Here is a 26,904-nt window from a genome sequence, read left to right on the forward strand (position 1 = left end):
GAACGGGGGCTCCGTGAGACAGGATAACACCAAGTTTAGATCCCACTGAAGAACCGGGGTTCTAGCATAACGAAAGGACCAGTCTAGTCCCTTGAGGAAAGGACCAGTCCCCTGTCATGGCGTGGGAGAAAACCGAGTAGCCCTGGACTGGTGGATGGAACACTGAAATAGCCGCCAGGCCCTGAGTTATAAGGTGAAGGAGGTACTCAAGGATAAGTGGGAGCAGGGCAGCCATTGGGGAAGTACCCCGCTCGCCTGCCCACCTGGAGAACCAGGACCACTTTGCTAGATAGGCTCAGCGCATGGATGGTTTCCTCCATGGATGGACACGCCTGACCCCTTCAGAAAACCTTGCCTCCTCCGAATCTAGCCATTGAGCAGCCACACTGTTAAATGGAGGGCGGCCAGGTTGGGGTGGAGGAGGCGGCCCTGGTCCTGGTCGTGGGAGAGTAGGTCTGGGTGGAGGGGCCACCAGCAAGCCCAGGAGGGTCCCATACCAATGTTGCCAGGACCAGGCTGGGGCGATCAGGAGGATGCGTGCCTTGTCCATTTTTACTTTCTCCAGGACCTTGCCGATGAGGGGAAACGAGGGAAAGGCGTAAAGGAGTTGACCCGACCATGACAGGAGGAAGGCATCTGATATTGCGTTCCTCGCCACCCCGTGCTCAAGAGATCGGCCTGCGTGTTGTTGACGTCTGGCAGGTGGAAAGCCTTCAGGGAGATGTCGTGGGCTATGCAGAACTCCCAGAGGTTGAGGGCTTCCCGGCAGAGGGCTGAGGACCTCGTCCCACCTTGTCTGTTGATGTAAAACATCGCGGCAGTGTTGTCCGTGAGAACTCTGACCACCTTGCCACGTAGCTGTCAGCTGAACACCCCACAGGCTAAGCGTATCACCCTGAGTTCCCTAATGTTTATATGAAGGGACAGCTCCACGGCTGACCACATTTCTTGGGTCTGTATGTTCCCTATGTGGGCCCCCCAGCGTGTCGGACACTAGGTCTAGTGATGGGGTTGGGTCCTGGAAGGGAATTCCCTGGAGCACATTGGCCGGGCAGGACCACCATTGTAGCGTGGTGATCACCGACGCCGGAACCGAGAGGATCTTGTTCAGTTTTTCCTGGGCCTGGGAGAACTCTGAGGCCAGCCAGAGTTGGAGGGGCCTCATCCGAAGTCTGCCATGGCAGACCACGTATGTGCATGCCGCTATGTGGCCCAGGAGCTGTAGGCATGCCCTGGCCATGGTGACAGGGAACTCCGTGACCGAGGCTATAAGTCCCTTCAGGGTCTGGAACCTGCCCAGGGGAAGGGAGGCTGTGGTCTTGCAGGCATCCAGGAGAGCGCCTATTAATTCTATGTGCTGCACCAGAACCAATGTCGACTTGGTCTCGTTCACTAAGAGGCCTAGGCTGGCACACGCAGCCAAGAGTAGGTCCACGTGGTTCTGTACCTGGGGACGTGAGCTGTCCTCAACGTCTGAAGTAGGCCGCTACTACCGCCATACACTTCGTGAACACCCTGGGTGCAGTGGACAGGCCAAATGGAAGGACTGTAAATTGGTAGTGGTCCTGTCCCACTAGGAAATATATGCCCCTCGAATATATGGATATAGAAGTATGCGTCCTGAAGGTCCAGGGCTGCATACCAATCGCCAGAGTCCAGAAAGGGTATGATACATGCCAGAGAGACCACGCGGAACCGGCATTTCGTCATGAACCATTGAGGTCTCGCAAATCTAGGATGGATCCAGAACCTTTTCCACAACTCCTAAGCTGAGGAGCCGACCCACTTCCTGCTGTAGCAGGGGTAGATGCGACGGGTCCCGCCCTGCCGTCTGAGGGAGGGGGATGGGAGGGTGGGGATGAGACAAATTGTAGTGTGTAACCCTGGGAAATGGTGTTGAGGACCCATTGGTCTGACGTTATTCGGGACCACTCCACAAGGAACGCAGACAAGCGGTTGCTGAAGGCTAACTTTATTGGTAGGAGAGTCCTCTCGGGGGCCACCCGGGTACCCTCCTGCAACCAGTCAAAAATGCCTCTTGCCCCGCTGCTTGCCCCTGGAGGGCCCAGATTGCAGGGCAGAGCGAGACTGCCTCTGAGGTCGCCTCTTTTGGGTTTTGGACCTCTTGTAGGCGGGTTCGTATCTCGGCTGGGGTGCTGGGACTGAGGTTTGCGACTTAGGCTTTTCCTTGGGTGGAACGTAGAGGCCAAGGGTTTGAAGGATAGACACGGCCAAGGCCATGGACCGAGCAGCCATGTCGGCTGCATCTGCCGCCGCCTGCAGAGCAGCCTTTGCGGCGGTGGTGCCTTAAAATCCTTCCTTTTGCGCTCCGGAAGGAAGGGCTCAAATTTTGGCAGTGACCCCCACAAGTTAAACTCATAGTGACTGAGGAGGGCCTGGTGGTTGGCCACCTGGAGCTGGAAGCTGGCTGACGAATAAAGCTTCCTGCCAAACGAGTCCAGTCTTTTAGAGTCTTTATTTTTGGGTGTGGGTCCTGGTTGACCCTGTCTTTCTCTGGGATTTATGGACTCCCCCACTAGGGAGTTGGAGGCCAGGTGAGTATAGAGGTATTTGTGCCCTTTCATGGGCACAAAATATTTGCACTCTGCCTTTTTTGATATTGGCGCAAGGGAGGCTGGCGTTCGCCAGAGGGCATTGGAGATGTTAGCCACTCCTTCGTGCAGCGGGAGGGCCACTCTGCCTGGTACCGAGGACAACAGCACGTTGAACAGCGAGTCCAAGGGTCCCTCCATCTCCTCAGCTTGGAGTTTGAGACTGGACGCTACTCGTTTCAGTAGCTCCTGATGAGCCCTGAAGTCCTCATGCAGTGCGGAGGGGGGTGGGGCTGCAATCTTATCATCCAGTGCGTGGGAGGGGGCTGATACGGGGCTCTGCACGTTGACCGGTGCCACAGGATCCACCCCTTGGTCGGACTCCTCGTGCGGTGCCGAGGAGCCGTGACCCACCAATCTATCCCTTGGACGTCTGGATAGTGCGGCTGAAGGAGCCTCTGATGTCCCTGTTATCGACTGAGGGCCTGGCTGGGCATGCACGGGAGGCTAGGGGGTCCACTGGCACCACTGGCCTTGCCAAGGCAGCACCAGCTGGTCAGGTTGGCCTGGCTGGGTCGTAGGGGGCCACGTGTGGGTTGAGGTCTGGGTTACCAACGACTTATCAGTACCGAGGGAGCAGTACGAACGGTGGTACCGAGAATGACGTCTGCCACGGGACCTGGACTCCGACGTCGAGGAACGGTGCCACCTCGAGCTGATGCTCCTTGAGACGCTGTGACGCCTGGATCCACGGCAACACAGAGCCGGTGATCCCCACCGGGAGCCATGGGCATGGTACCTCGAGGCGAGAGAGCTGGAGTGTGACCAGTGATGCTGCCCATGTTGGGAGTGGCTTCGGTAGCTCCGCTGAGAATGGGAGCGTCTACGGCATCTGTGCCTGTCCCGCTGATACTCACTACACAGTGTGGAGCGGTGCTCGGAGCTCCACTCCGATGGCACCTGACTAGACAACCTAGTGGGTGACGAAAGCAGAGGACGGAAACTGTGTCCTGACAGGACACTGAGCGGCGAGCGGGCCCAAGAGCGGTTCCCTGACCGGGATCTGTGTCAGGTCGGCGTCAACTGTTGAGAGCCCAGCGGCGGCTTGCCTCTATAGCGGGGTCCGGGAGCTGGCAGTGCCCCGGGTCATAATGTCCTTGGCCACCTGCAGGGCATCTGGCGTTGAAGGCATCCGGACGTCCGGAGAGGCTTGAGTCGACACAACTGGGCTGCTCTGCTCGACCCGAGTCGGAGCTCTAGCCCTGGTGGGGGGAACTGGAACTGGGTCTAGCCTCACCTCGTTTTCTCTCGACGATTCTGAGAAGATAGAGCCTTTCCCTGCTTCTTCGACAGGGAGCAGTGCTGGCCACCGGAAGGTGCCGGAAGATCGCCGCGCACCAAAGAGAAAGCACCCGGTGCCGATTCCGCTCGGCATACCGGGGTTGGAGCCAGTGCCGACTCCATGAGAAGGGCCCGAAGTCTAATGTCTCTCTCTTTTTTTGTCCTGGGTTTAAAGGATCTGCAGATCTTACAGCTGTCGCTGATGTCAGATTCGCCCAGGCAGCAGAGACAGTTGGTGTACGGGTCACTTCTGGGAATCGAACACCTGCAAGACTCGCATGATTTAAACCAGGGGTCCCCAACACAGTGCCTGTGAGTGCCATGGTGCCCGCCAGGGCATCTAAGTGCGCCCATGTACTGGCCGGTGGATGAACATCCATCGAAATGCCACCGAAATTCATCGCTGCCGAAATTCGGTGGCATTTCGGCAGCGACGCCTCTGGATGACACCGCTTGTTGGTGGCATTTCAGTGGATGCTCGCCCGCTGCCACGGTCCTCTGTGGCTCGTCATCTGGCGCCTGCCAGACGAAAAAGGTTGGAGACCACTGATTTAAACCCTGGGGCCCGGGCCATGCCCCGGCCCGAACACTAGCTAACTAACTAAACTGGAACTTTTATTGAACTAACACACACAGCTACTACTAATGACGAAACGAGTTCTGGGACGAGCTGCAGCAAAGGTGGAGCAGGTAGTTCTGATGCACCGTCACTGGCGGCAAGAAGGAACTGAGGGTGGGGGGAGTGCACTGCTCCCCTTATAGGGCGCTATAGAGGTGCCACTCCAGGGGTCGCAGCAGCGCTCCCCCTATGGGTATTGCTAAGAGAAAAGCTTCCAGCACCGGTGCATGTGATGAGCAGGCACACCTACTGTGGAATACACATGAGCAGGCACTCGAAGAAGAATCTCAACTTTCTGTTTTTTAAAGTTCGGCAGGGAGACTGAAAGGATTTTAAAGATCTACTGTGTACTAAGCTGTTTGGAAATATGTATCAATTGCTTCTGAGTTTAAAGATTTCTGCACAATCCTTTACAATCATCTGTACTCCACTAGATGATAAATAAAGATGTGAAACTTGAGAAACACAAGGGAAGTTGGACAGTGACGTACTGTTATAGATGTACTGTTAAAGACATGTCTGTATTGGCTCTCACCCTTACATAGTCATAATGAATCACGAGGGGATTCACGGCCGGATCCTGCACCAGTCAAGTCAATGGCAGTTTTGCCACTGGCTGGAGCAGAAGCAGGATTGGGTCCTGTAGATGGGTCGGACTCACCCCTGCGGCGCCTCCTGCTGGTGACTCCGGGAATTAGCTCTGTTCCAGTGCTGGAGCACCCTCTGCAGGCCAGTGATCCGCCTGTCCTCAGGCCCCCGTGTCCCTCCCTGGACCCCGGTGTCCTCTTACATGGGGTGCTGCCCCCTAGCAGTAACCCCTTACTCTCTGGGTCTCCCCTCCTTGGGGAACCCCCACCCTCTATCCCCACCTTGCCTCAGTATTGGCTACTGCCAGTCATTGTCTAGCCCCACACTCTGGGGCAGACTGAGGTATCATCCTACTCATCACAGGCAAAGGGGTTTGGACCTGCTGCCTTGGCCTACCCCTGGGCTGCCCTCTGCAACCCCCAGTACCTGTTAGCTCTCTGCTAGGCCGCAGCCTGGGGCTTTCCAGGCTGGAGCTCCCCAGCTCCTCTGCCTTTCCCCAGCCCTCCTTCACTCAGGTATCCAGTCTCAAGCTCCCTACAGCCAGGCCCTTCTCTCTCTGAAGGCAGAGACAGACTGTTTTGGCTTCTGACTTCCCTGGCCTTTTATAGGGGCCAGCTGTGGCCCTGTTGCTCAGTTTGGGGCATGGCCTCACCTGCAGCCACTTCCCCAATCAGCCCAGCCTAAAGGCTGTCTTCCAGCCTCAGCCCCTTCCCAGGGCTGTTTTTAACCCCTTCAGGGCCAGAGCAGGGGTTCACCCTGCTACAGGTCCTTACAGCGTACGTCTGTTCATTAATAATCATGAAAGGCCCATTCCTGCAAGCTGCTGAAAGCCCACACTCAATGGGAGTTGAGGAGTCTGAGCACCTCACAGGATTGGGGCAAAAGGGTGCTCGACACCCTTAAACACCCAATGAGTTTTTTGGGATTTGAGGATGCTCAGGATCTCACGTGATCACTCAGCATTTTGCAAGATCATGTCCAAAATGCAGTTGATTAACATATAAATATATATCATATAACAGCGTGCATTAAGCACCGACAATATTAAGCATAAATATTGTACAGTTATATAGCCTAAACTGGCCTATACCATAATCCTGCTCATTTATGCTAAATATTTCATAACACCTTGCATTAGCTGAAGTAAGCTTTGGCTTAAGTAGATAGGAAAACTTTCAGTGTCAGGACATATAATTGTTCCTCATAGCAACAGAAAGAGAGTTACCCTCACAAACCAAGGGAGTGTCTTCATGCCCCTTAGTACGTGGAATGCATGTGTTGAGAAGAATGATAAGGGTGCATCGTGACCTGGAATGCATGCGTTGAGAACAAAAGATGAAGGGGTACACCACTGTACCAGAAATAAACAAGGTAAAAAGCTGAAAACTGAATCCAGTTTCAAGTGACATATATAGTACCATTTACTGGTAAACAAGTAGGGTACAAAAAGATAATTTTAGTAATGTAAGGGAGCACACCTTCTGCATAGGGTGAATGTAACACTGCTGCACTAGACTGCTCTTGGGAGACTGGTATCATACAGAATCTTTTTCCTGTACCATATTAATAAACCTGACTGGCATTGGTAATTTGGTCTCTTGAGTATATTTCATAACGAAATAATGAACCAAAGTGTGGTCAAGAAATCGACTGATTTATCAACAATGTACAGGCACTGCTTGCACCAGTCTGCTCTTAGTTAGAGGTGACCTATCAACTCTTTCCCTTACATCAATTATGCCATTCCAAAAACTTCTGGGTGAAATTGATAGGACTTAAAATTACACATGTGCTTAAGCACATTGCTGAATCATGGCCTTAATTGTTAAATTTTATTTTAAAGCACTTATAACTAAGCATACTAGTTAATATTTTGGTCCCTTTTATTACCTTAAACTGCTACTAGCTGGTAATGTGCTACATTACTTTCTGCTCAGTTCAACGTATTTATTTTCATTGTGAATCCTGATTGAATGTCTTTGGAATCAAGTTGTTTCCCTGGTGAGAGAATGTAATCCTGCTATCTTGTTAGACGGAAAATCATCTATGAAAGTCCATTCAAAACAAATCCCCTGCCAAAATATTTCTCTCTTTTCATTTGGACAGTTTTCTTTCTGATAATTTAATGGTAATAAATCCATCCATATGCCTGTACCAGCTTTGGCAAAGAGAAGAGGTATCAGTCTGAAAATCAGATTAAACAGGGAGCTCCTCAGTCTCAGCAGGACTGGAAGTTCTGGATAGTTTTTTATTGCACATGGAAGATAGATTCCAGAAAGTCAGTTCTATTGCTTAGGTTGTGGCAAGAACTGTGTGCACAGTGTGCATTTATTTCTGTAGATAATTTTGAGACAAAGGTAAATATTTTAATAGCTTTGGCAGCCTAAGACTTCAATTATGCGTCAATGATCCTAAGAAATTCAGTAACAGGATTGTTCCATGGCTTCTTATGGTCTATTCTGATCATAAACAATTTCCACATGGAAACAGAAATGTTGCAACTAGTGCTGCAATATTTCAAGTCCCACTCTTCCACCATCTCCAGTACACTACACTGATGTATTTTATCTACAGACATTAGTCATGACTACACCTCCTGCCTGTAATTGGGTGTCATCCATCAGGTTGGAAAGTTTAAAATTAAGTGATTTTCCTGGAAACCATTTTTCAGCAGCATCATTTGATCCACTGAAGTTAAAGCTATGTCAGTGGTTCCATTATAGATTCCATTTCACAGTACTTTTTATAAATTAGTTGTAGGTTTCCTCTGCACTTAAAATTGGTATACAAGGTCTAGGCTGCGGAACAAAGTTTTTTCCGAAGACAAAGATTTTCAATTGTCATTTTTAAACAGCAGTTATCAGAAATGTATTTTATCTAAACAACTGTCATAATGTACATTTTGCATGGCAGGGCACAACAAACTTGAAAAACATGACCATTGCTCATTTGTAAAAAGCGTACTCTACATCAGTAGATGGGTCTTTATCAAAGAGTCTGTAACAGTCTATTAGGTAAAGACATTAACCTATAGTTTCAAAGTGCCTAAATATGGTACATCGTGTACTATATTCACACAGGGCTAGAGTGAGCCTCTAAGGGCTGTTCATAGCTGTGTACACCCTAAGAAGACAAGGAGATCTGTGTGTATGGGTGGGGAAAAGTAATTTACTGCAGATCTTTACAAACTGCAGCTTCCTTCCTTCAAAACACCTCAGCTCTGCTGGCCGGGGTGCTGAGAAGCCAAAGCCGCATCTATATCATTCTGCTCCTTTCTGCCAACTTGTAGGGGTGAGGGGAGGGGTATTGGGCATGCAGCCTCTTTTCTCCTTCCTTCTGCTGAGCCACGATGTGGGGAGGAATACGGGAGGGCTTGGTGGGGTCTTACTCTCTTGCATGGCCATTATGGGCCATATTAGGCTGGGTCACAGAATAGGCCATCGTTTGTGTATTTAGAAGTTCACCGAGTATTTTGAAATAGACCATAACAGCTTCAAAACTCACCTGCCTACCAGTATGTACATCTGTCCAAGTTTGCATTTTGGGCCCATCACCGTACGACCTAAGCACTCAATGCAAATTATGGCATGAATTCTCATACACTTCACTGACAGATTCATTTAGTATTTTAGCTATTCTTTCAGAACTTTATTGATACCAATTTATTGTCCAACCTATATGTAATTGTTCCCCCTGAATTCGTGTTTTTAATTCTGCTAGCCCTTAGGGCTCAATCCCATAAACTCTTAAACGTGAATAATTCTAGTTTTCTTACTTATCCCATCCACTATAAGTAAAAACTACTCACACGAATAAGAGTTTTCAGGATCAGCCCCTTAAACTCTGTCCTAAAAAGGCAGAAGAAATGTGTAAAGGAAATTCATTTCTGTGACCTAGACACTAAATTATGGAACAAAGGTTTGCATTTAATAGGGGACTCAGGATTGAGAAATCTCTGACCATTCAATTCCACATGACTTGGAATGTGAGAGTACCATTCCTGTGATTTTAGAGCATAGCTAAGCTTAAGGCAGTCATTTATAATGCTTTGTTTTAGACAGGAAAGATTTTTTTTTTGCCTTTTTCACTGATCTCACAAAGAACATATTGCGGCAATTCCAGGCAGTCCCATAGCCTTGATGATGTGCTATATTCCTACAGTCTTTGCTGGCATGCACTAGTCACGACCACCCATGGAACCTGTATTTCAAAGCACAGTGTCACATTACAGGACAACTCTGATTGGCCAGTGCTATGATGTCACACTTTGAAACGCTACTTGTTTCAGGAGAAAATAAAAACTCATAACAGAGGGCTCGTTGATCACACAGTGGCCTGGGCTTTTCAAAATATACTCATGGATATCTGGAATTAGATACAGAATGTAAAGCTGTATTTTTACATCTCACTGTTCATTCTGACTTGTTACACATAAAATACTGTCAGTGCCTTTTTAGCCCAGTAGAGAAGGTGCCCTTCTCTAAACATCCTTTGTCCACACTACAGGGGGCCTTCTGTGTGAGGTGGTTATTTTTCCTGTTCTGTGGTGCACATTGCAGAAAGTTGAGAGCCGGCACCACAGAAGGCACAGCAATCAGGCCAATAGATCTGGCACTTACCTCGTATTCCTCTTTGAATCCATAGCCCTCTGCGCATTTCATCTGCGTGATATGCTGCAGCAAGTCAGCCACACGGATGGCTGGATGAAGCTGTCCGGTCTGGTACGGCACATCTACGGGGTCTCGCTTCTTGTAGGTGTGTGACTGGACCAAGCTGCTTGTGTCACTGGCCATTGTGTGGGTTTCATCTATGAAAAGAAAATTGAACAATATACCAGGTTGTTTCCACTTATTAAAAGTATAAAATACATTGATTTCTTCAAGGATGATTTTGATATCACCAACTTTAATATAACCACCATTTATGAGGGCTGTGCCAGAAAGAAGATAAATCCATTTAGTAAATTATCCAGGGAGATTTCAAGACTGATTGGAATGAGGCAATGTCCATGTTTCTACAATGTAAGCATTGCAGAACAGTCCAAACTATATATTGTTTTAAATATATATATAAATAAATATTGTTTTAAACACTAACTGATTATAAACAATATTTAAATTCTTTAGGCATTCAGTTATAAGCTGTAGAGAAGTTTCATCTTGAAACTTCATCAAGTCCCACTGGAATAAAATAGGACTTGTATTTTTCTTAGATTAGTGAACTATTAGATTTTACACTGTGAACTCGGAACAAATGTTTGGTGTGAGCAAAATAAAAAAATGCACAAAATGGATTATGGTTCATTAAGCTAGGACTGCAATGAAAATGTAGATCTGATACAACAACAAGAGGACAAATGCAAGAGATCATCTACTTAGGGTAAATGTTTTGACTGGCTGTTTAGCATGCTGCAGAACCAACAACTTCACAATATATCATGGGCCATCACATTAGGCATAGAATGTTATATGTCAACTGACATGCAGGCCAACACGCAACAGAACCCACTGGGTTGCTCAAAATTTGTATGAAACACACACTCTCCCACCCCCTCCACACCTCTTTGATGGGGCAAATGGGCAACTTACCATTTATTGGCACTTTTAAGAAGAACCATATCAGGAGAAAAAAGAGGAGGAGAAAAAGGAAACAGGGCATAAGCAACAGTACTACATTAATAATTACAGGTAATTTTATGTTTGTAATTTAACTTTTACAGCTTGGTATCCTAGCTGAGTCACTGATTATGTGAAAGAGGGCACGATTCAAGAAGCAATCTCACTTTCCCCTTGTTTTCATGGAGTTTTTAAATTTGTTTAACATTTGACAAGAAAAAAAACCCCAACAGTCTGAGGAGTAAGTATCATCATAAATATTTTCTTTGCTGAAAAAAAATGAAGACCAAAATTTTGTATTTCTCAAAGAGTATTTTGTTTTAGTTAACTGACATAACAAAAATAGTGTTTTAATTTGGTCAAAATACTCTGCAATGCCCGCACACTAACTATGGGAAATGGTTAATGAAATTAATATATTGTAAAAATGACTGCTGTGTAAAATGTGTTATATAAAAGGGGACTGCTAAAATAATGATTTCCATATTATTTAGTTAAATATATTACAGTATAGAGCCCCCAATATTTTCTTTAAGAAAAGGCCCCAAGATCTCACACAAACACCCAAAATGCTACATCTGCTCATCAAGGGCCAGTTTTTGATCTTGGTGTAAATTAAAAGTTATTCCACTAGAGTCAAGGGAGTTACTCATTGAGGTCAATGGAATTACAGTCAGTTTACACTGATGAAACTGAGATTAAATCTGGTCCTCAGTGAAAAGTTTAAAATGTGAACTATGCATCTAAACTTAAAATAATATGTAGCAATATGGATATGAATATGGATATTTCACTATGTCTCCTGCCACTTTACTAACCTCATCCAATATAGCAGAAAATTATTTTACATTTTTAATAATTAAATTTGGCTACTTTTGCCTAACATGCAGTAAAACTGTATTGCAAAGCACCTTGGGATGCATGGCATGAAAGGCGATATACATGTGTAGTTACAGCATGTTGTTGTTGAAATGGCACCTGAATACTACAAGGCGGCTAAGACACAAAAGACAAAAAAAAGTGTAGAAGTTGATTGTATGATTTTTTTAAATTTATGTAGAGTTAGATTACAGGTTTTATTTTTGTTCAAACTAAGGTATCACCATAACTCTGAAACTCGTATTAAATATTCAGATGGCAAATCTTATCAAATGTCAGGGTCTCTGGGCTGTGAAAGTGAGACAGTTCAGCCCATAAGCCTCTCACTCCAGGGGACTTCTCTGTGTTGTGGACTAAATGGAATATTCATTCCTCCCTCCCTCCCACTGCCTCTCTGCCTCATCTAGCTCCCACCCTTTCAAGACTAAAACTATTATGCTATGTTTGGGTCTGGTCTTTTAAAGTTACTTTAAATGAAAAGGTTATGCTTGGATGGTACAATATAAATCCACCAGAAATACAATATTTGCTATCTTCTTGCTTTGCCTTTGAAAGTGATAGCAAGACAGAGAATCTCAGATGTAAGAGTCAATTGCTTTTGCCAGCTGGCATGGTGGTCACACCACAGCATATAGCTTATTTAGTGTAGGTGGTGAATATAGTTATTATCCAGTTATTATTATATTATCCAGTTATTGATTCCAATATATTTGTCCAGTACTGTCTGAGAACTATTAAAATGCATATTTAGCCAGCATTCCTCAGAACCATGGGTGCTGCAGACATCTGCAAGAACAATGGAGTATCTGAATTGAGTTCCTTTTCTTTTCTTCTGTTACTTCACTCTTTTTTTTTAGTTTTGTTCAGAATATAGGAGGACAGGCAGACATTATCTACCCTGCCTTTTCCAGACCAGTTGCCTCTCTCTGAACATTAATTTAGGCATACACAACCCAGGAATATTAAGGGATTGTTTGTAAAGATTTCACTTAAGTGGTTAGGCTAAACATGAAGCTTCTCTCAGTTGTCTGGAAATTAGTGATTACTGAAATACTGAATAGTTGAGAAGAGGTCAGACTGTTGCCATTTGCTTCATTTAAAAAGTTTCCTATTAATTCAGTCAATTGTTTCAATAGGTTAATTTGCATGTTGAATCTAAGGGTTTGTCTACACTAATGTTGTAAGTTGATGTAAGTTATGCTAGTTATGCTACATAAATGGTCTTAAAGTGGTGTCTACACCATGCTATGTTGATGGGAAACACTCTCCTGTCAACACAGCTTCTGCCTCTCATTGAGATGGAGTATTGAAGTCAATGAGAGAACGCTCTCCCATCAAGTTACCGTGTCTTCACCGACCTGCTAAATCGATGCTGCTGCATTGATGGCAGAGCCACCGATTTAGTGCAGTAGTGAAGACAAGCCCTAAGTTTCCTCTCATAACATTTTGGAAAATGTAAATGTATTGTGATCCCTTTAGTAACAAAACTAAACAATAATCACAGTCATACTACTTCCCAGTAGGTCATGTAGGCCAGCTCAATTGGTTGCAACTAGAAGTCTGACCCTGCAGTCCCTTATGTCCTGAAAACTCCCACTGGATAAGGAAGGGCTGCAGGATTGGGTATTACACGCAGTAAGAAGCCAGCCATTCATGTATTAAAATACATGGACTTGAAAATTAATTGTTGTTTTAAAATGTCACAGGCCAGATCCGCATCTGTGTTGCTCCACTGACTGAAGTAGAGCTGCTCTGATTTAGACCAGCTAAAGCTCTAGCCCAATACATGTATGTATGCAGCTTTCTGGTGATTACTTCTGTTTGAACGGAACACCAACCATAAAGGGATACTTAACCTTTAACATGTAAGGCAACAAAAATATTTATTTACTACAACAAAATAATGGGAGGACTTCTGAGGAGAGTAAATACAGATTGTATACATTAGCTAGCTAACTCAAGAACTTCTCTCTTACAGCTTCAGAGAAGGAGATTTTGTCCCCTCAAATGCATCTTTTTTATATCGGAAATGTTTGTTTAAATATTATTTCTCCTTAGAGAAACCTACCAAAGATTTCTCATTGTTACTGAAAAAGTTTCTGAGAATCCATTTGCAAAGATTATCATAATCCTGATAGAAATATCTAAATTTTTCTCCTGGCAACAATGCTTTTCTTCCTGACCACCCACAAGGTCAGAACACCTACTGGATGAGTTGCTGAACGAATGGAAAGCACAAAGGAATCTAAAATCTCAGGCAGTTAAAAAGCTCTGCAAATTTCATTTGCATGCAGATTATTACATTGTTACAGTGACTACCGTTACATTCTCCCTGATGTACACAAAGTATAAAAATGCACACATTTTTTTCCTTTGGATGTCATATTTAAATGAGCTTTCCTAATTATCCCTCCAGCACAATAACTTTGCTACATTAGTTTTTCAGAAATCACATTCCTACACTGCAGCTCCCTGTAACTGTCACTTAACTATACTTAATTTCTTTTACCTCAATGCAACTGCTTAAAGCCAGAAAATGACATGTAAGCATTATACTTCGTATACAAATTCCTAGTAATTTGGAGAAAAGGGAAGAGGAAGAAAAATATGTATTGTAAAGATAAACCATTGTAAAGACAGCACTAAAGAAGCAGCTTAACACTTGGGTTGAATTCTTGCTACGGTGCATTGTTATACCTTTATTTAATTTTTTAAAATCTCTGTTTAGGGGAAGGTTAGTACGGTGGAAGTAACAAAGGACAAGCCATAACACAGGTTTGTTACATATTCATTGCGAATGCAATAGCGTCTCATGCTACTTTTATTATAACAGCTTGAAAATGCCATTTTCCTTCATTCTTTTTATATTGCACAAATAAGAGGGTTGTTTTTTTCCCTAAATTCCTAGAAGAAATGTTTCATACTTCAAATGCATTTAGTCCTATAGTGCTACCATTTTATTCATTTTTGTGACACCTGACACATAATAAACAATATTTTTATAAAGTGCCATATTGTCATTTTGCTGTTCAAAACACCATCTTCGCTGAAACTTCACTGTGACAGGCATGTCAGAAAACTGTGTGGTATCATAAGAAGAAATGATAGCTGGTAGATGGCCAGACCTTTATTTTGACTGATTTTCTAGATCATCCTTAATTAGGAAAACATTATTTTTACAAAAGTGACATCTTCAGTTCACAGATAAAACTGAAAACAATGAGAAGCTATTTTAATTGCCATGATAATCAAATTCTTGTGTGTCATTCCAAATACATGCATAAACATTTCTTCAGAAAACCACATGTGAAAGCAATTTTTCTCCTTTTCCTTCCCAACTTTGCACCATGATGGTAGGAATCCAGTCCAATAACTGTCCTGAGCATTCTCATTGCAGAAAAGCTTGCTCTCCCTCCCAAAAACCTAATGCTCTAGTCTCTTAGATACTATGTTCTGTAACCCAGAGCTGCACCTTTCTAAATTATTTCTGCAATAAACTTTGATAAAGGGAAATGTTCTCACCTAAAATTGCAGTTGGCACAAATGGATCTGTCATACATCATAAGCAGGTCAATGCAGAAAGGTAAAAAGAGAGAGAACAGTAAATGATTGATAAATGATCCCCCATTTTCCTGCAGAAAGCCACAGCAAGCAACTAGTTATAATATGTTACAATGTATAACGCTCTTATGGCAATATGTAATAAAATAATAACAATATACATTTTGATTTCTCAGGAGGGAAACTGGTGCATTGCATTATGAAGGGATGAAACAGAGACAAAAAAATGGTTACCTGGGTAATAAGAATTAGGCACTGTTGTGCTCAATGTGTTAGTTTTCATTGTAAATGAAGAGGGGGAGGATACAGCTGTAAAGAGAAGAAAATCCAGTCAGTGGCAGCAAAGAGAAATTTGGCTGTTTCAGATTGGAAATATAAGCATATGCAATTAATTTAATTTAGGGCCTGATCCTGCTCCCAATGAAGGCAATGGCAAAACTCCCAATGATTTCAATGGGAGCAGAAAGTATGCTGGGTAATTACTAGAATGGTTTAGCTAATATGGACCAATTTTCTGAAAACAATTTTGATCAGTTAAAGCAATTTGATCATTGTGAAGTTTTCCATTGATGGCTAGCATATTTTTATGTTTCAAAGGTAAGACTGTATGTAGATCTTCAAATAAGCAAGTAACAATGATAGCATTTGCTTTTTACAGTAGCTCTGAGAATTAAAAGGGTTACCTAACACAAATAGGATAGCCAAATATTCTTCTACAATTCATTTTTTTCTCTGCTGTACTACTAATAGTTCAGATAGGTGGGTAACATATCTGAATACAGTATTGTTTCCTGAATGTTATTTCTTTTCTCTGACAGTGTTTTTCAACCAGTGATTCACATTTCAGTATTGGTATTAGTATTTAAAGATGTAAACACTGGTAATTTTATAAGGGTGTTAAATGAAACAATCTAAGTGGACTTAATTCCATAGTATGACATACAACACATGCATTACCATTAAAGGGACAGAAATAATCAATGGGCAACAGACTGTTAACTATAAAACATCAAGGGATGTTCAGCCAAAGAGTCGTCAAAGACTTTTAAGCAAAGGTTATTGCACATGCAACCCTCGTGGCTGATGCAAGTTGTGGTGCATTACACTAGAGCTCTATCTCAGTTATTCCACAAGATGTAAGGATATTCTGGACATCCTAGTAAACTCTCAAGAAAAGACAGTTACCTTTTCCGTAACTGGTGTTCGAGATATGTTGCTCATGTCTATTCCACAGTGGTGTGCATGCTCACCATGAGCACCAGTGCCAGAAGTTTTTCCCTCAGCAGTACCTGTAGGGGAGCGCCCCTAGCAACTCCTAGAGTGGCGCCTCCATGGCGCAGTATAAGGGGTGCTGTGTGCTCCCCCCACCCTCAGTTCCTTCTTGCCAGACAACTCCAACAGAGGGGAAAGAGGGCGGGATGTGGAATAGACATGTGCAAACACATCTCGAAGAATGCCAGTTACGGAAGAGGTAACTGTCCTCTCTTCTTCAAGTGCTTGCTCATGTGTATTCCACAATAGGTGATTCCAAGCTATATCTGTTGGAGGTGGGTAGGAGTTCACAAACTCTCAGGATGGAGTATGGTCCTGCTAAACCTGGCATCCTCCCTGGTCTGAGACACGATCGCATAATGCAAGGTGAACGTGTGAACTGAAGACCATATGGCAGCCCTACAAATGTCCTGCACCCTAGTCAAGTGTGCCCTCACAATTGGTGGTGGAGGGATTCCCACCAGCTCATAACAGGTGCGGATGCATGAGGTGATCCAGTTGGAGAGCTGCTGAGTGGAGACTGGCTGACCCCTCATGCGTTTGGCCGAGGTGATGAACAGCTGCGAGGACTTCCTGAATGGTTTAGTCTTCTCCAGGTAAAAAGCCAGAATCTGTCTCACATCCAGTGTGTGGAGGCGGTGCTCCTCACTGGACACATGGAGTTTGGGGCAGAGGACTGGCAAAAAAATTTCCTGACCCATGTGATAGGCAGACACCACCTTTGAGAGGAATGAAGGGTGTGGGTGGAGCTGGACCTTATCTTTATGAAACACCTTGTACAGGGGCTCGAAGGTCAGGGCCCTGAATTCTGAGACCCACCTAGCTGACATGATCACTACCAGGAAGGTCACCTTCCATGAGAGCTGCGACCACGAGCACATAGCTAGTGGCTCAAATGGGGGGCCCGGGATGCGGGCCAACACCAGGTTTAGGTCCCACTGCGGGACTGGGGGCCTAGCATATGGGAAGAGACGATCCAATCCCTTAAGGAATTGGCCAGTCATAGCATGGAAGAATACCGTACACTGAATGAACAAGCAGTTCTGGGGACAAGCTACAGCAAAGCTGGAGCAGAGCAGTTCCGAAGCACCTTCACTGGTGGAAAGGAGGAACTGAGGGTGGGGGGAGCACGCAGCGCCCCTAATACCGTGCCATGGAGGTGCCACTCCAGGTGTCAGTAGGGGTGCTCCCCTACAGGTACTGCTAGGGGAAAGACTTCTGACACCAGTGCAGCATATCCTATTGTGGAATATACATGAGCAATCACTCGAAGAAGTTGTTCAGAGACCTAAACATTGAGCAAGGTAGGATCTGAAGGACAAATGTGGAGACCAGGAAGCTACAGAACAGAGAAATTTCAAATTGTCTTTCAGTGCTAGCTTGAGCTCCATCTTTGTTCCTGAGTCTTTGGACCCTCCAGGTGCCAGTCCCTTGCATAAGATGAAGCAACCTGAAAGCTGTTCTTATTTATGCTGGCTGTCCATGTTCTGTGCAGCTGGGGATAGAATCATGGAATATGAAGGTTGGAAGGTCATCTAGTCCAACCCCCTGCTCAAAGCAGGACCAATCCCAGACAGATTTTTGTCCCATATTCCTAAATGGCCCCCTCAAAGATTGAACTCATAACCCTGGGCTTAGCAGGCCAATGCTCAAACCACTGAGCTATCCCTCCCACCATGGTCCCCTTTTCTTGTGGCCACATATCCTGTACCAGTAGACAAGAAGCAGTGGTGAGGGTTCCTTTCTGCTGGGGGCTGGCTGAACTGGTCAGAACAAAACTGCCCTAATGTAAGGCAGGATCTCGGCTACACATGGTAATGAGAGTGGAGGACGCTCTGAACCCCTCATAGGAATGAGTCCTTACTAAAAGATCAGTACAAATTGTTTACATTGCCAGCCTGGTTCCTGTGGCAGCCACATTCATTATGACAAGTTTGCGTTTAAAGTTCATCTTCAGTGAGTGTAAAACATCACAGTTCCATTGACTTCAAGTGAGCTACAATGATTTACAAAAGATGAGGATCTGGCCTCAAGTACTTATTGCTTCCTAGACTGTAAAATGTACTTCTGTTTTTTGTGACCACCTAATAGCTCCACAGCAAAAATATATCTTGGTGAACAAAGATACAGCCAAATCTTGATCTCCTTATTCCCTTGAGTAAAGTATGGGCCGTGGGTGTTGGTGGTGGCCTGTGATATACAGGAGGTCAGACTCGATGATCTGGTGAGCCCTTCTGGCCTTCAAATCTATAACTAATCTCAGAGACTGCAATGGGCTTTTCTCATGAGTAATGTAACTAAGACTGAACCCCCAAAAAGTGCTGTTTAAAAGCAAATGCTAAACAGAGATGAAATTGTAAATTAACATCTACAAACTTTGGGCCTGATACTCACTATCGAGAGAAGCCTCATTGCATAAATCTAGTAGAAAGTGTTTGCACGACTGAGCTCTTTAAAGATAAAATCTTAAGCATATTATTGAAAAGCAGAAACAACTCTTTGTATAATGTTATTATGAGAAACAAAATTAAAACTTTGATAAATTTGCAAATTGTGCAAACATTGTGGTATGCAAAAAAACCCACCCAAAACCCCAACAAATGGGATTTTTGTTTAAGGTTTTTGCTGTGTTACTTCATGTAAACATTTTTGGTTCTCTATATTTTCTTCCTGTTCAGCAGTTGTGAAAATGACTGTTCTATTTGTAGTAGGGTCCTGGCACAGTTCTTACCCCAAACAAAGGTCTGCAGGTGAGTAAAAAATTTAATGTGTGAAATTTCACTCCCCAAAATTTCATTTCCAGGATATATCACAAACATGAGACATTTGGAGAATTGCCTATCAAACTCCACACTGATTAATTTCAGTTAGCTCGTTCTCTGCACTAGCAAGTGAGAAAGCATCATCTGGCACCTGATATAATGAGACAGCTATAACACTGATAAACTGAGCTTTGGGACAACCAAAGATACTAAGGGATGACATTTAAAAAATAAATTTTGCCTAACATGGAGGGGGGGTGAAGGATGTGGGGGCAGCATAAAGACTATAAAACTTTCAGCACAATAAACAGATGGGGAAATGCAAATCCACACCTGCTGCAGAACGTCTTTGCTGTTTGTGTAGAAGAAAAGGAAAGAAAAAAGCTCAATTATCCTTATTATTTTTAAAGAAGCCTATTCTTGATGTCTGACAGTCCTGCTCATTAGAATACATGCTGTGATGTGTTGCACAGTGGGAGATACTGGATCCCATGGATTTTCCACAAATGAATAACCTGTCTGCTGAATTGATTGGGTAATGAGAAGTATTTTAAGAACCATTTCCACCCTCCTTCCCTCTTCAGAAATAAAAGAGACTGCTGCATCCCCAAGCATTTTGAACTTACATCTTCCATTTAGATTGTGCGTGTCCATGAAAGAGAAAGCTTCGTCACAGTTGGTGCCTTGCTCAGTGTAGCTTTTATCCATTGAATTCACCATCACTGTCATTTCCTGCCGGGTACTACTCAATGTCTCTTTCCGCTTTTTAGCCAATTTTCTTAAGAAATGAACATTGTGGGGGGAAAAATAAAACTTGGTAAGCACACACAGAACAGCTGTTTTTTTTAAATAGTTTGTAACTATTTTATGGAATAACTTATTACAATCATTAGTGTTATTTCAAACAATTGTAATCAACCTAACACTTACTAAATATCATCTGTTAATCAAGGGCCAGTTTCTTATACTCTTACATATGTAGAACAGCACCTGGTTCCGGGGAAATGCCACTGATGTAAGTGGGACTCCTCGTAAAGTGCTGAGTTAGGGTAACAGAGATTCACCTCAAGAATAGAAAATACAATAATAAATAAATAAAAAGCTATGGCTCTGAAACTTGCTGCTGCAGGTCTCTTTCTTTCTTTTTTTTCCTTTCTGTGTAGAATAGGGTGACCAGACTCCACGATAAAATCGGGACTGTCCTGATTTTGAGCAGTTTGTCCCGCATCCCGACCGAAGTACAGTCGGGACGCCATTTGTCCCGATATTTTGTTTCGTTTTTTTTGTTACACTCACCCGTCCGGCGAGTCCCTCAGTCACTGACGGTCTTCGGCGGCATTTCGGCAGTGAGTGCTTCTGTCTTTGGCGGCAAGACTTATTACCCTCCGCCGAAATGCCGCCGAAGACCTGGACGGGTGAGTGTAACAATTAAAAAGGTGCCCCCCTTGCGGTGGTCCTGATATTTTACAGTTAGCATCTGGTCACTCTAGTGTAGAAAAGCTCTTAGTGACCAAGATCTTGAAAGCAACTGGATCTGGGGGCAAAAGATAGTCTTGGTCTCAGATTGATACCACTGGTGGGGTACTTTTATAATTGGACTGTGTATAGCAGCGATACTCAGACCTCAATGGTTCAGGAGCCAAATTAGTGATCAACATTACTTCAAAGAGCCACAGTCATGTGAATTCATTGTTTCTTTTGCTACAGTACTATATATTCATATTTAAACTGTATGACAGGGGAAATATTTACTTTTTATTATATTATATATTTATAATATTATATAACATTTAAAAAAACCCAAATGTTTATAAATATATATATTTATAAATATAATATATATAAAAAATTCTCACCGCAAAATGATTATTACTAGTTTATCAACTACAATTGGTTAATAATACAATAAAAGCATTCTGATTGGTTCATAATTAAATCACATGGTGTTTTAATATCATGTGCTGCAAAGAGTCGCAGGAGACATATTACAGAGCCGCCTGTGGCTCCCGAGCCTCATTCTATATTATGACCGGTGTACAGTATATATTTTTAAATAAGTGATAAATATATACCATTGATTTAGATCAGGGGTAGGCAACCTATGGCACGGGTGCCGAAGGCGGCATGCGAGCAGATTTTCAGCGGCACTCACACTGCCCAGGTCCTGGCCACCAGTCTGGGGGGCTCTGCATTTTAATTTAATTTTAAATGAAGCTTCTTAAACATTTTAAAAACCTTATTTACTTTACATACAACAATAGTTTAGTTATATATTATAGACTTATAGAAAGAGACTTTCTGAGAACGTTAAAATGTATTACCGGCACGCAAAACCTTAAATCAGAGTGAATAAATGAAGACTCGGCACAGCACTTCTGAAAGGTTGTCGACCCCTGCTTTAGATCACATACCCTGGGCCTGAGGGTAGGTCTACACTTACCTTCCGGGTCGACGCGGTGAGTTCGACTTCTCGGAGTTTGAACTATCGCGTCTGATCTAGACGCGATAGTTCGAACTCCGGAAGCGCTGCGGTCGACTCTGGTACTCCACCACTGCAAACGGCGGTGGCGGAGTCGACCTTGGAGCCGCGGACTTCGTTCCCGCGGCGTCTGGACGGGTGAGTAGTTCGAACTACGGTACTTCGAATTCAGCTACGCTATTCACGTAGCTGAATTTGCGTACCCTAGTTCGACCCCCCCTTCTTAGTGTAGACCAGGCCTGAGTCTACTCTCACATATGCCGGTTTTCACAACTAAGTGACATTTCAAAGTGACAAAGGCTATAAGAACCCGATTCTGTCACTGTTAGTCACATTGATTACAATGGCACTACTCCTGGAGTAAGGTGCTGTGACGTGAGTAAGGGCAGCAGAATCTTGACATAGATTCTGATACCCTTACTCCATGAGTGGTCCCCTGAAAGCCAATGGAACTGTTTGTGGAGTAAGATGCTATTAAGTATGAGAAAGTGTCTGAAATTGGCCCTTAATAATAGATCATACTAAAATGTGTAGAGCTTATTTATATGGTTTATGTTGGTTGTTAGTTAAACAATTTCAATTGCTTTAAAGTTATAAAATAAATTGACAAATGAAGGGCCTGGTTTGCCACCCTTACTCTAGGAAGTACCTCAAACAGTCCCTTTCAAATCAGTAGAGTTAATCGCCAAGTAAGGTACTACTGAGTCTTAGTAAAGGAATAAGAATCTGGTCCTAAATAATTAATCAAATGTCACAGAATATATACTCCACACAAATATGTGTTTGCATTAAAATTCAGAAACAAAACACTTTGTTTAAACATGGGTTATGGACCCCAACTGCTCTCTATCAAACCATACAAAATTAGGAAATACAAAGTTAAGGATTAAACTTCAAGTTTGGAATAGGATATGTCAACTCATATTTTTTATTGTCTTTATAAAACCATACTCCCTGTAGGGAGCTGGGATGGCCTCCCTCTGAACCAGTGGATAAAGAGCCACTCTCTCAGCCTGAGTGGACGGAGCCAGGCCAACCTTACTTCAGCCCCCAGAAGGGGAGGGGTGGAACAGGAAGTACAAAGGGCGGGGCCCTTAGCCCAGTCAGGGCAGCACCAGGGAGGGAGGGAGACAGACACAGGCTGTTCGCTGTTCCTTGTAGACCCTGCTGCCGAACCAGGGGATGCCCTGGACCAGGGGAAACCAGATCCAGAGGAAAGACTTGGGCTACCAGGACTGCTGGCAGCAGAGTACCCTGAGGAACTGGAGAAGCCGGGCAGACCCGAGCCCACGTGATCCCAATGCTGAGGGTGCGCTGGAGTTACCAGTGGCTAAACACCCCAATGGAGGAACCACAGGGACCCACTCGAGAGACCGGGTAGGAAGTAGCCCAGGGCAAAACTGGACAGTGCATTGAGTTAATGTTTGATCATTGTGGTGTGGACGGACCCCTGCTGACCCAGTGGTGGGACCCTCTCCCCCCACCACTGTCAGGGCCCTGGGCTGGAACACACTGGAGCTGGGTGGGCCTGCATTGTACTACCTCGCCTTGGGGCGTGTCCCTGACTCTTGCTGACACTCCCCTGCCTGAGGGGCACGTCACGGATTTTGGCTGGTACTCCTGTGTCACGCCAACTGCAACGGCACACCTCCCTCCGCTAATTCCTCATCAACGGAGAGGTGTGACCAAGGCTTTTCGGCGAGGCAGTAGCTCCCACCACCCCCAGCTCGGCGGACCGAGACCTTGACACACGCTCATCTTTATCTCTACCAAAATACAAATTGAAATAACTGAAGGTACTTATTAAAATTATAAAATTTAAATTAAGACTTTGCATAAAAATTATTTTGTATCTATCCTTCCCAACAAAAGCTTTCTATAAGCTCTGCCAAGTACTCCAGGTATGAAGAAATATCGTCATACTTTAACTTTCTATAACCGAACCTAGTTCCCTTTGGGTTGTTCACACCTCCTCATGTTTAGGGTGGTTCTTGCCAGTGCCCCTTTTGATATGGTTTAGAAAGCGGACTGCAATCCCATTTATAAGTTAAGACAGTTTTAAGTGTAAAAACGACCATGTTAACAATATATTAATCACTAACCATAATTGTTCCAAGCATGCTTATTATTAGAAATCCCCCCTAAAATGTATTATATTTTTTGGTTGGAATTTAGATGGGAGTGTGATTTGTAAAGTTAATAATATATATGAGTTGTCATACCCTATTCTAAACTTGTAGTTGAAATTTACTCCTTTACGTTCTATTTCCTAATTATTTTATGAGTTGATAAAGAGCAACAATAACTCATGTTAAAATGAAGTTTTCATTTCTGAATTTTAATATAATGTTGGCATATCTAGAAATTCCTTTATGAACGACATTGGAGTATCTTATAAACAAAACAGCAGGAAACTGACGTATATCCCTGCATTTCCTACCTCACCCCACCCCCCGTTTCATAAGAAAAGAACAATATTTTCCTTACAAACTATAATCTATTTATTTTGGGATATCTATTTCCTAATGCATTAATAACTGAATAGAAGTCCTTAGATCACTCATGAAAATGGCATCTATTTTCTCCTTTGCCAATTTCTTCCTTATAAAGAATGTTGACTTACAAACACAATGGTATGAAATTGAATCTCCTTGCAGTTTATAAAAGTACCCACATTTCAAAATAATACATATTGGAGATGATGGTGAAACACTTTGATCCCAAATCTATTTTCTGACCTGTTTTTAAACAGTATTTCACAGGAAAAGAGTAACATATATAACAGATACATAGAAAATTAGAGCTCCTTCAAAACTATCATCTCTAGTTTTTCAAGTTTTATTATTCTCTAAAAATTTAGAAAATATTAAGAAATCATTACCCTAACTGTGGTCTGGTGACTTTTCCACCATAATAAATAGACTACTACTGAAAAGCATTCAAATTTGTTTCAAGGATGCAGCAAGTTAGGCAGGGCAGTGGTTATCTCTCCTTCTGCATGTCCTCTCTAGCCCCAAATTACCAGTGCATAGACCTCCTTCCTGGCCACAGTGCTCTCTCCAAGTATCCAGGCTGGGACCTGAATCCACAGCCTAGATGGTAACAATGAGGATGTCTAAATTTGACCTCTGCAGTTTCATTCATGAGTCATATTTCTCTTTATTTCTGTGTCACTCAGACCACTGGGAAATACTCCTGTCCAAGAACACACAACACTACATCTCCAGTGAGAGAGTTCCCTGTCTATCTACTTCTACACAGGCCCTGAAATATGCAGATGATTTTGGTCTAGAAGATAGAGTGAGGGAACTCCAGTACTAGTCTACCAATTATCGATATAATTATATATCTTTTTAGATAATCTCAGTCATTTTCCTTTCCCCATAACCAGAGTAGTGAGCATTATCCATCTCCACAAAGCCCTTAACTGCTCCCAAGCTCAGCACTTATATCTAGATTTCTTGTATGGTGGTGAGTAACTGCTGTGCCACAAGACTTTCTCAGCTTTTTAAAAATTTTTCCCAGAGAAGCCATGCAATATGACTGTCCTGGACTGCATTCCAGGGATATGGATCCATATCTGCGAACGGACAGTCACAGCATTGACTCTGGTTACTCAACAGCATTATACAAAGAGATTTGATTGATAGTGTACATCACAATCATCTGCCATTATAAGAGAGTCCTTTATTTTAGACTGAAATTTGCATCCTTCCCCAAGAAAGTTAAAGTTCTCACTTGTATTATTGTTTTGACAGTACAACTTGACATCCTACAACAGCGAATTTTCCTTGAAAATGAATCCAAGACATTATTATCTTCTTGCGCTAATATTTTCTCAGTCCTTCATTTTAAGTTTTTGTTCCACATTTAGGCTATGACAGATTGAGAGGTACTGTACAGTTGTTACTATCATAAAAACATTCTGAATCTAATGCTGGAATACAGGCCTTGTGGGAAAACATCAAAGCTGAAACAACTATTTCAAGAATTTGATATAGAACAGTTAGACTTTTGTAGTGTGAGCAAAAAAAAAATCCCCTGGACTCAAGCAAATAAACTTAAGCTGAACATAAAAATTTTACACTCAGGTACTCTGGATATTGCCTAATGCTTTAATCTCTGCAGATCCCATATCATTTGCACGGAGCCACATGAATCTCAGGAGCCTTTAACTATACAAGATGTAAGAAATACACAAACCCCTGATGGTTCCTATAACCATTCACCCCTCACTCTCTTAGATCTAGAGTAAATGTGGAGACAAAGGAGATAGAATGTTTGATGAACTCCTCTACAGCAAAGTAACCTCATGCCTAGTCTCTAAAGATTCCCCTCTTTCTTCAGAGAAGAGCAGATAATGCAATAAACAAGGGAGACAAGCAACACAGAAGCAAATTTCCACTCTAATTATCCAGGAAGGAAATTCTGCAACATTACACAAGGAAAGCAAAAATTACAAACAGACCCCACAAGCAGTGTTACTATCAATACAAGAGGAAATGAGAAACATTACACAAGGCAAAGGCAACGCGTTAGTGTTGATAGTGGGGGAGCAGGTATTTTGAACCCACTCCTGGCAACAAAAGAAATAAAAATATAACCCCCTGGCATAAATTGGGCGGGGGGAGAAGGGGGACATCAACCTGTGTGGAACCCCCCCCCACCATGTGTCACCTCTGAGTCACAATTTTTACAGGAGAGGACCTTCTCTTCAGCACATAGCCTCAAAAGTCAGAAACTTTTACAAAGTCAAGAGGCTTTGATATCAATACTTCAGAAAAACATGATTTTAAATCAAAGTGAGAAGAGGTCACGTATCATAGTATAAATGCCAATAGAGAGATGATATGTGGGGAATGGTACATGAAAGGACTAAGTTTCTTTTTCTGGTTTTTTTTTCTACGTGATCCTACAGTTCCTGGAGATATGTAGCTCCTACTGAAGCCAAGCGAGGTTTACTTCTAAGGAGATGACGACAGCTGGTAAGGACATTTAGGTGGACCCCACCCGGCAGGATGCTGTAAGATACGCAACTAGTCTTTGTAATGAGTTGAGGACTAATAAGACAAGAATGTAGGGAAGGGGTGCCATGAAATCCCCTGAAAATAGGTGGTTTGTCAAGACAAATATTTCTTCAGACTCATTTACGTCTCAGGGTATGTCTATACTACGGGATTATACCGATTTTATAGAAACCGGTTTTTTAAAACAGATTGTATAAAGTCGAGTGCAC

The 26,904-nt window shown here is 43.4% G+C and overlaps 1 protein-coding gene across 19 annotated transcripts in view; it reads right to left on the minus strand.

The window, feature by feature from the left end:
• The window catches only part of PTPRM (protein tyrosine phosphatase receptor type M), a 717,223-nt gene that overhangs the window by 118,093 nt on the left and 572,226 nt on the right, over nt 1–26,904 (minus strand). For 9 of the 19 annotated variants that reach the window (XM_039523694.1, XM_039523704.1, XM_039523698.1 and 6 more), the window contains 5 exons: nt 19,816–19,967; nt 15,390–15,464; nt 15,117–15,143; nt 10,689–10,700; nt 9,720–9,907 (listed from right to left, as the gene is read on the minus strand). In XM_039523694.1, coding sequence (XP_039379628.1) covers nt 9,720–9,907; nt 10,689–10,700; nt 15,117–15,143; nt 15,390–15,464; nt 19,816–19,967 — 454 coding nt within the window. The remainder of the gene's footprint in view (nt 1–9,719; nt 9,908–10,688; nt 10,701–15,116; nt 15,144–15,389; nt 15,465–19,815; nt 19,968–26,904) is intronic. The other 10 variants (XM_039523695.1, XM_039523705.1, XM_039523697.1 and 7 more) reach the window with 5 other exon arrangements.

Source organism: Mauremys reevesii, linkage group 2 (genome assembly GCF_016161935.1).
Source record: "Mauremys reevesii isolate NIE-2019 linkage group 2, ASM1616193v1, whole genome shotgun sequence".
NCBI classification, from domain to species: domain Eukaryota; kingdom Metazoa; phylum Chordata; order Testudines; family Geoemydidae; genus Mauremys; species Mauremys reevesii.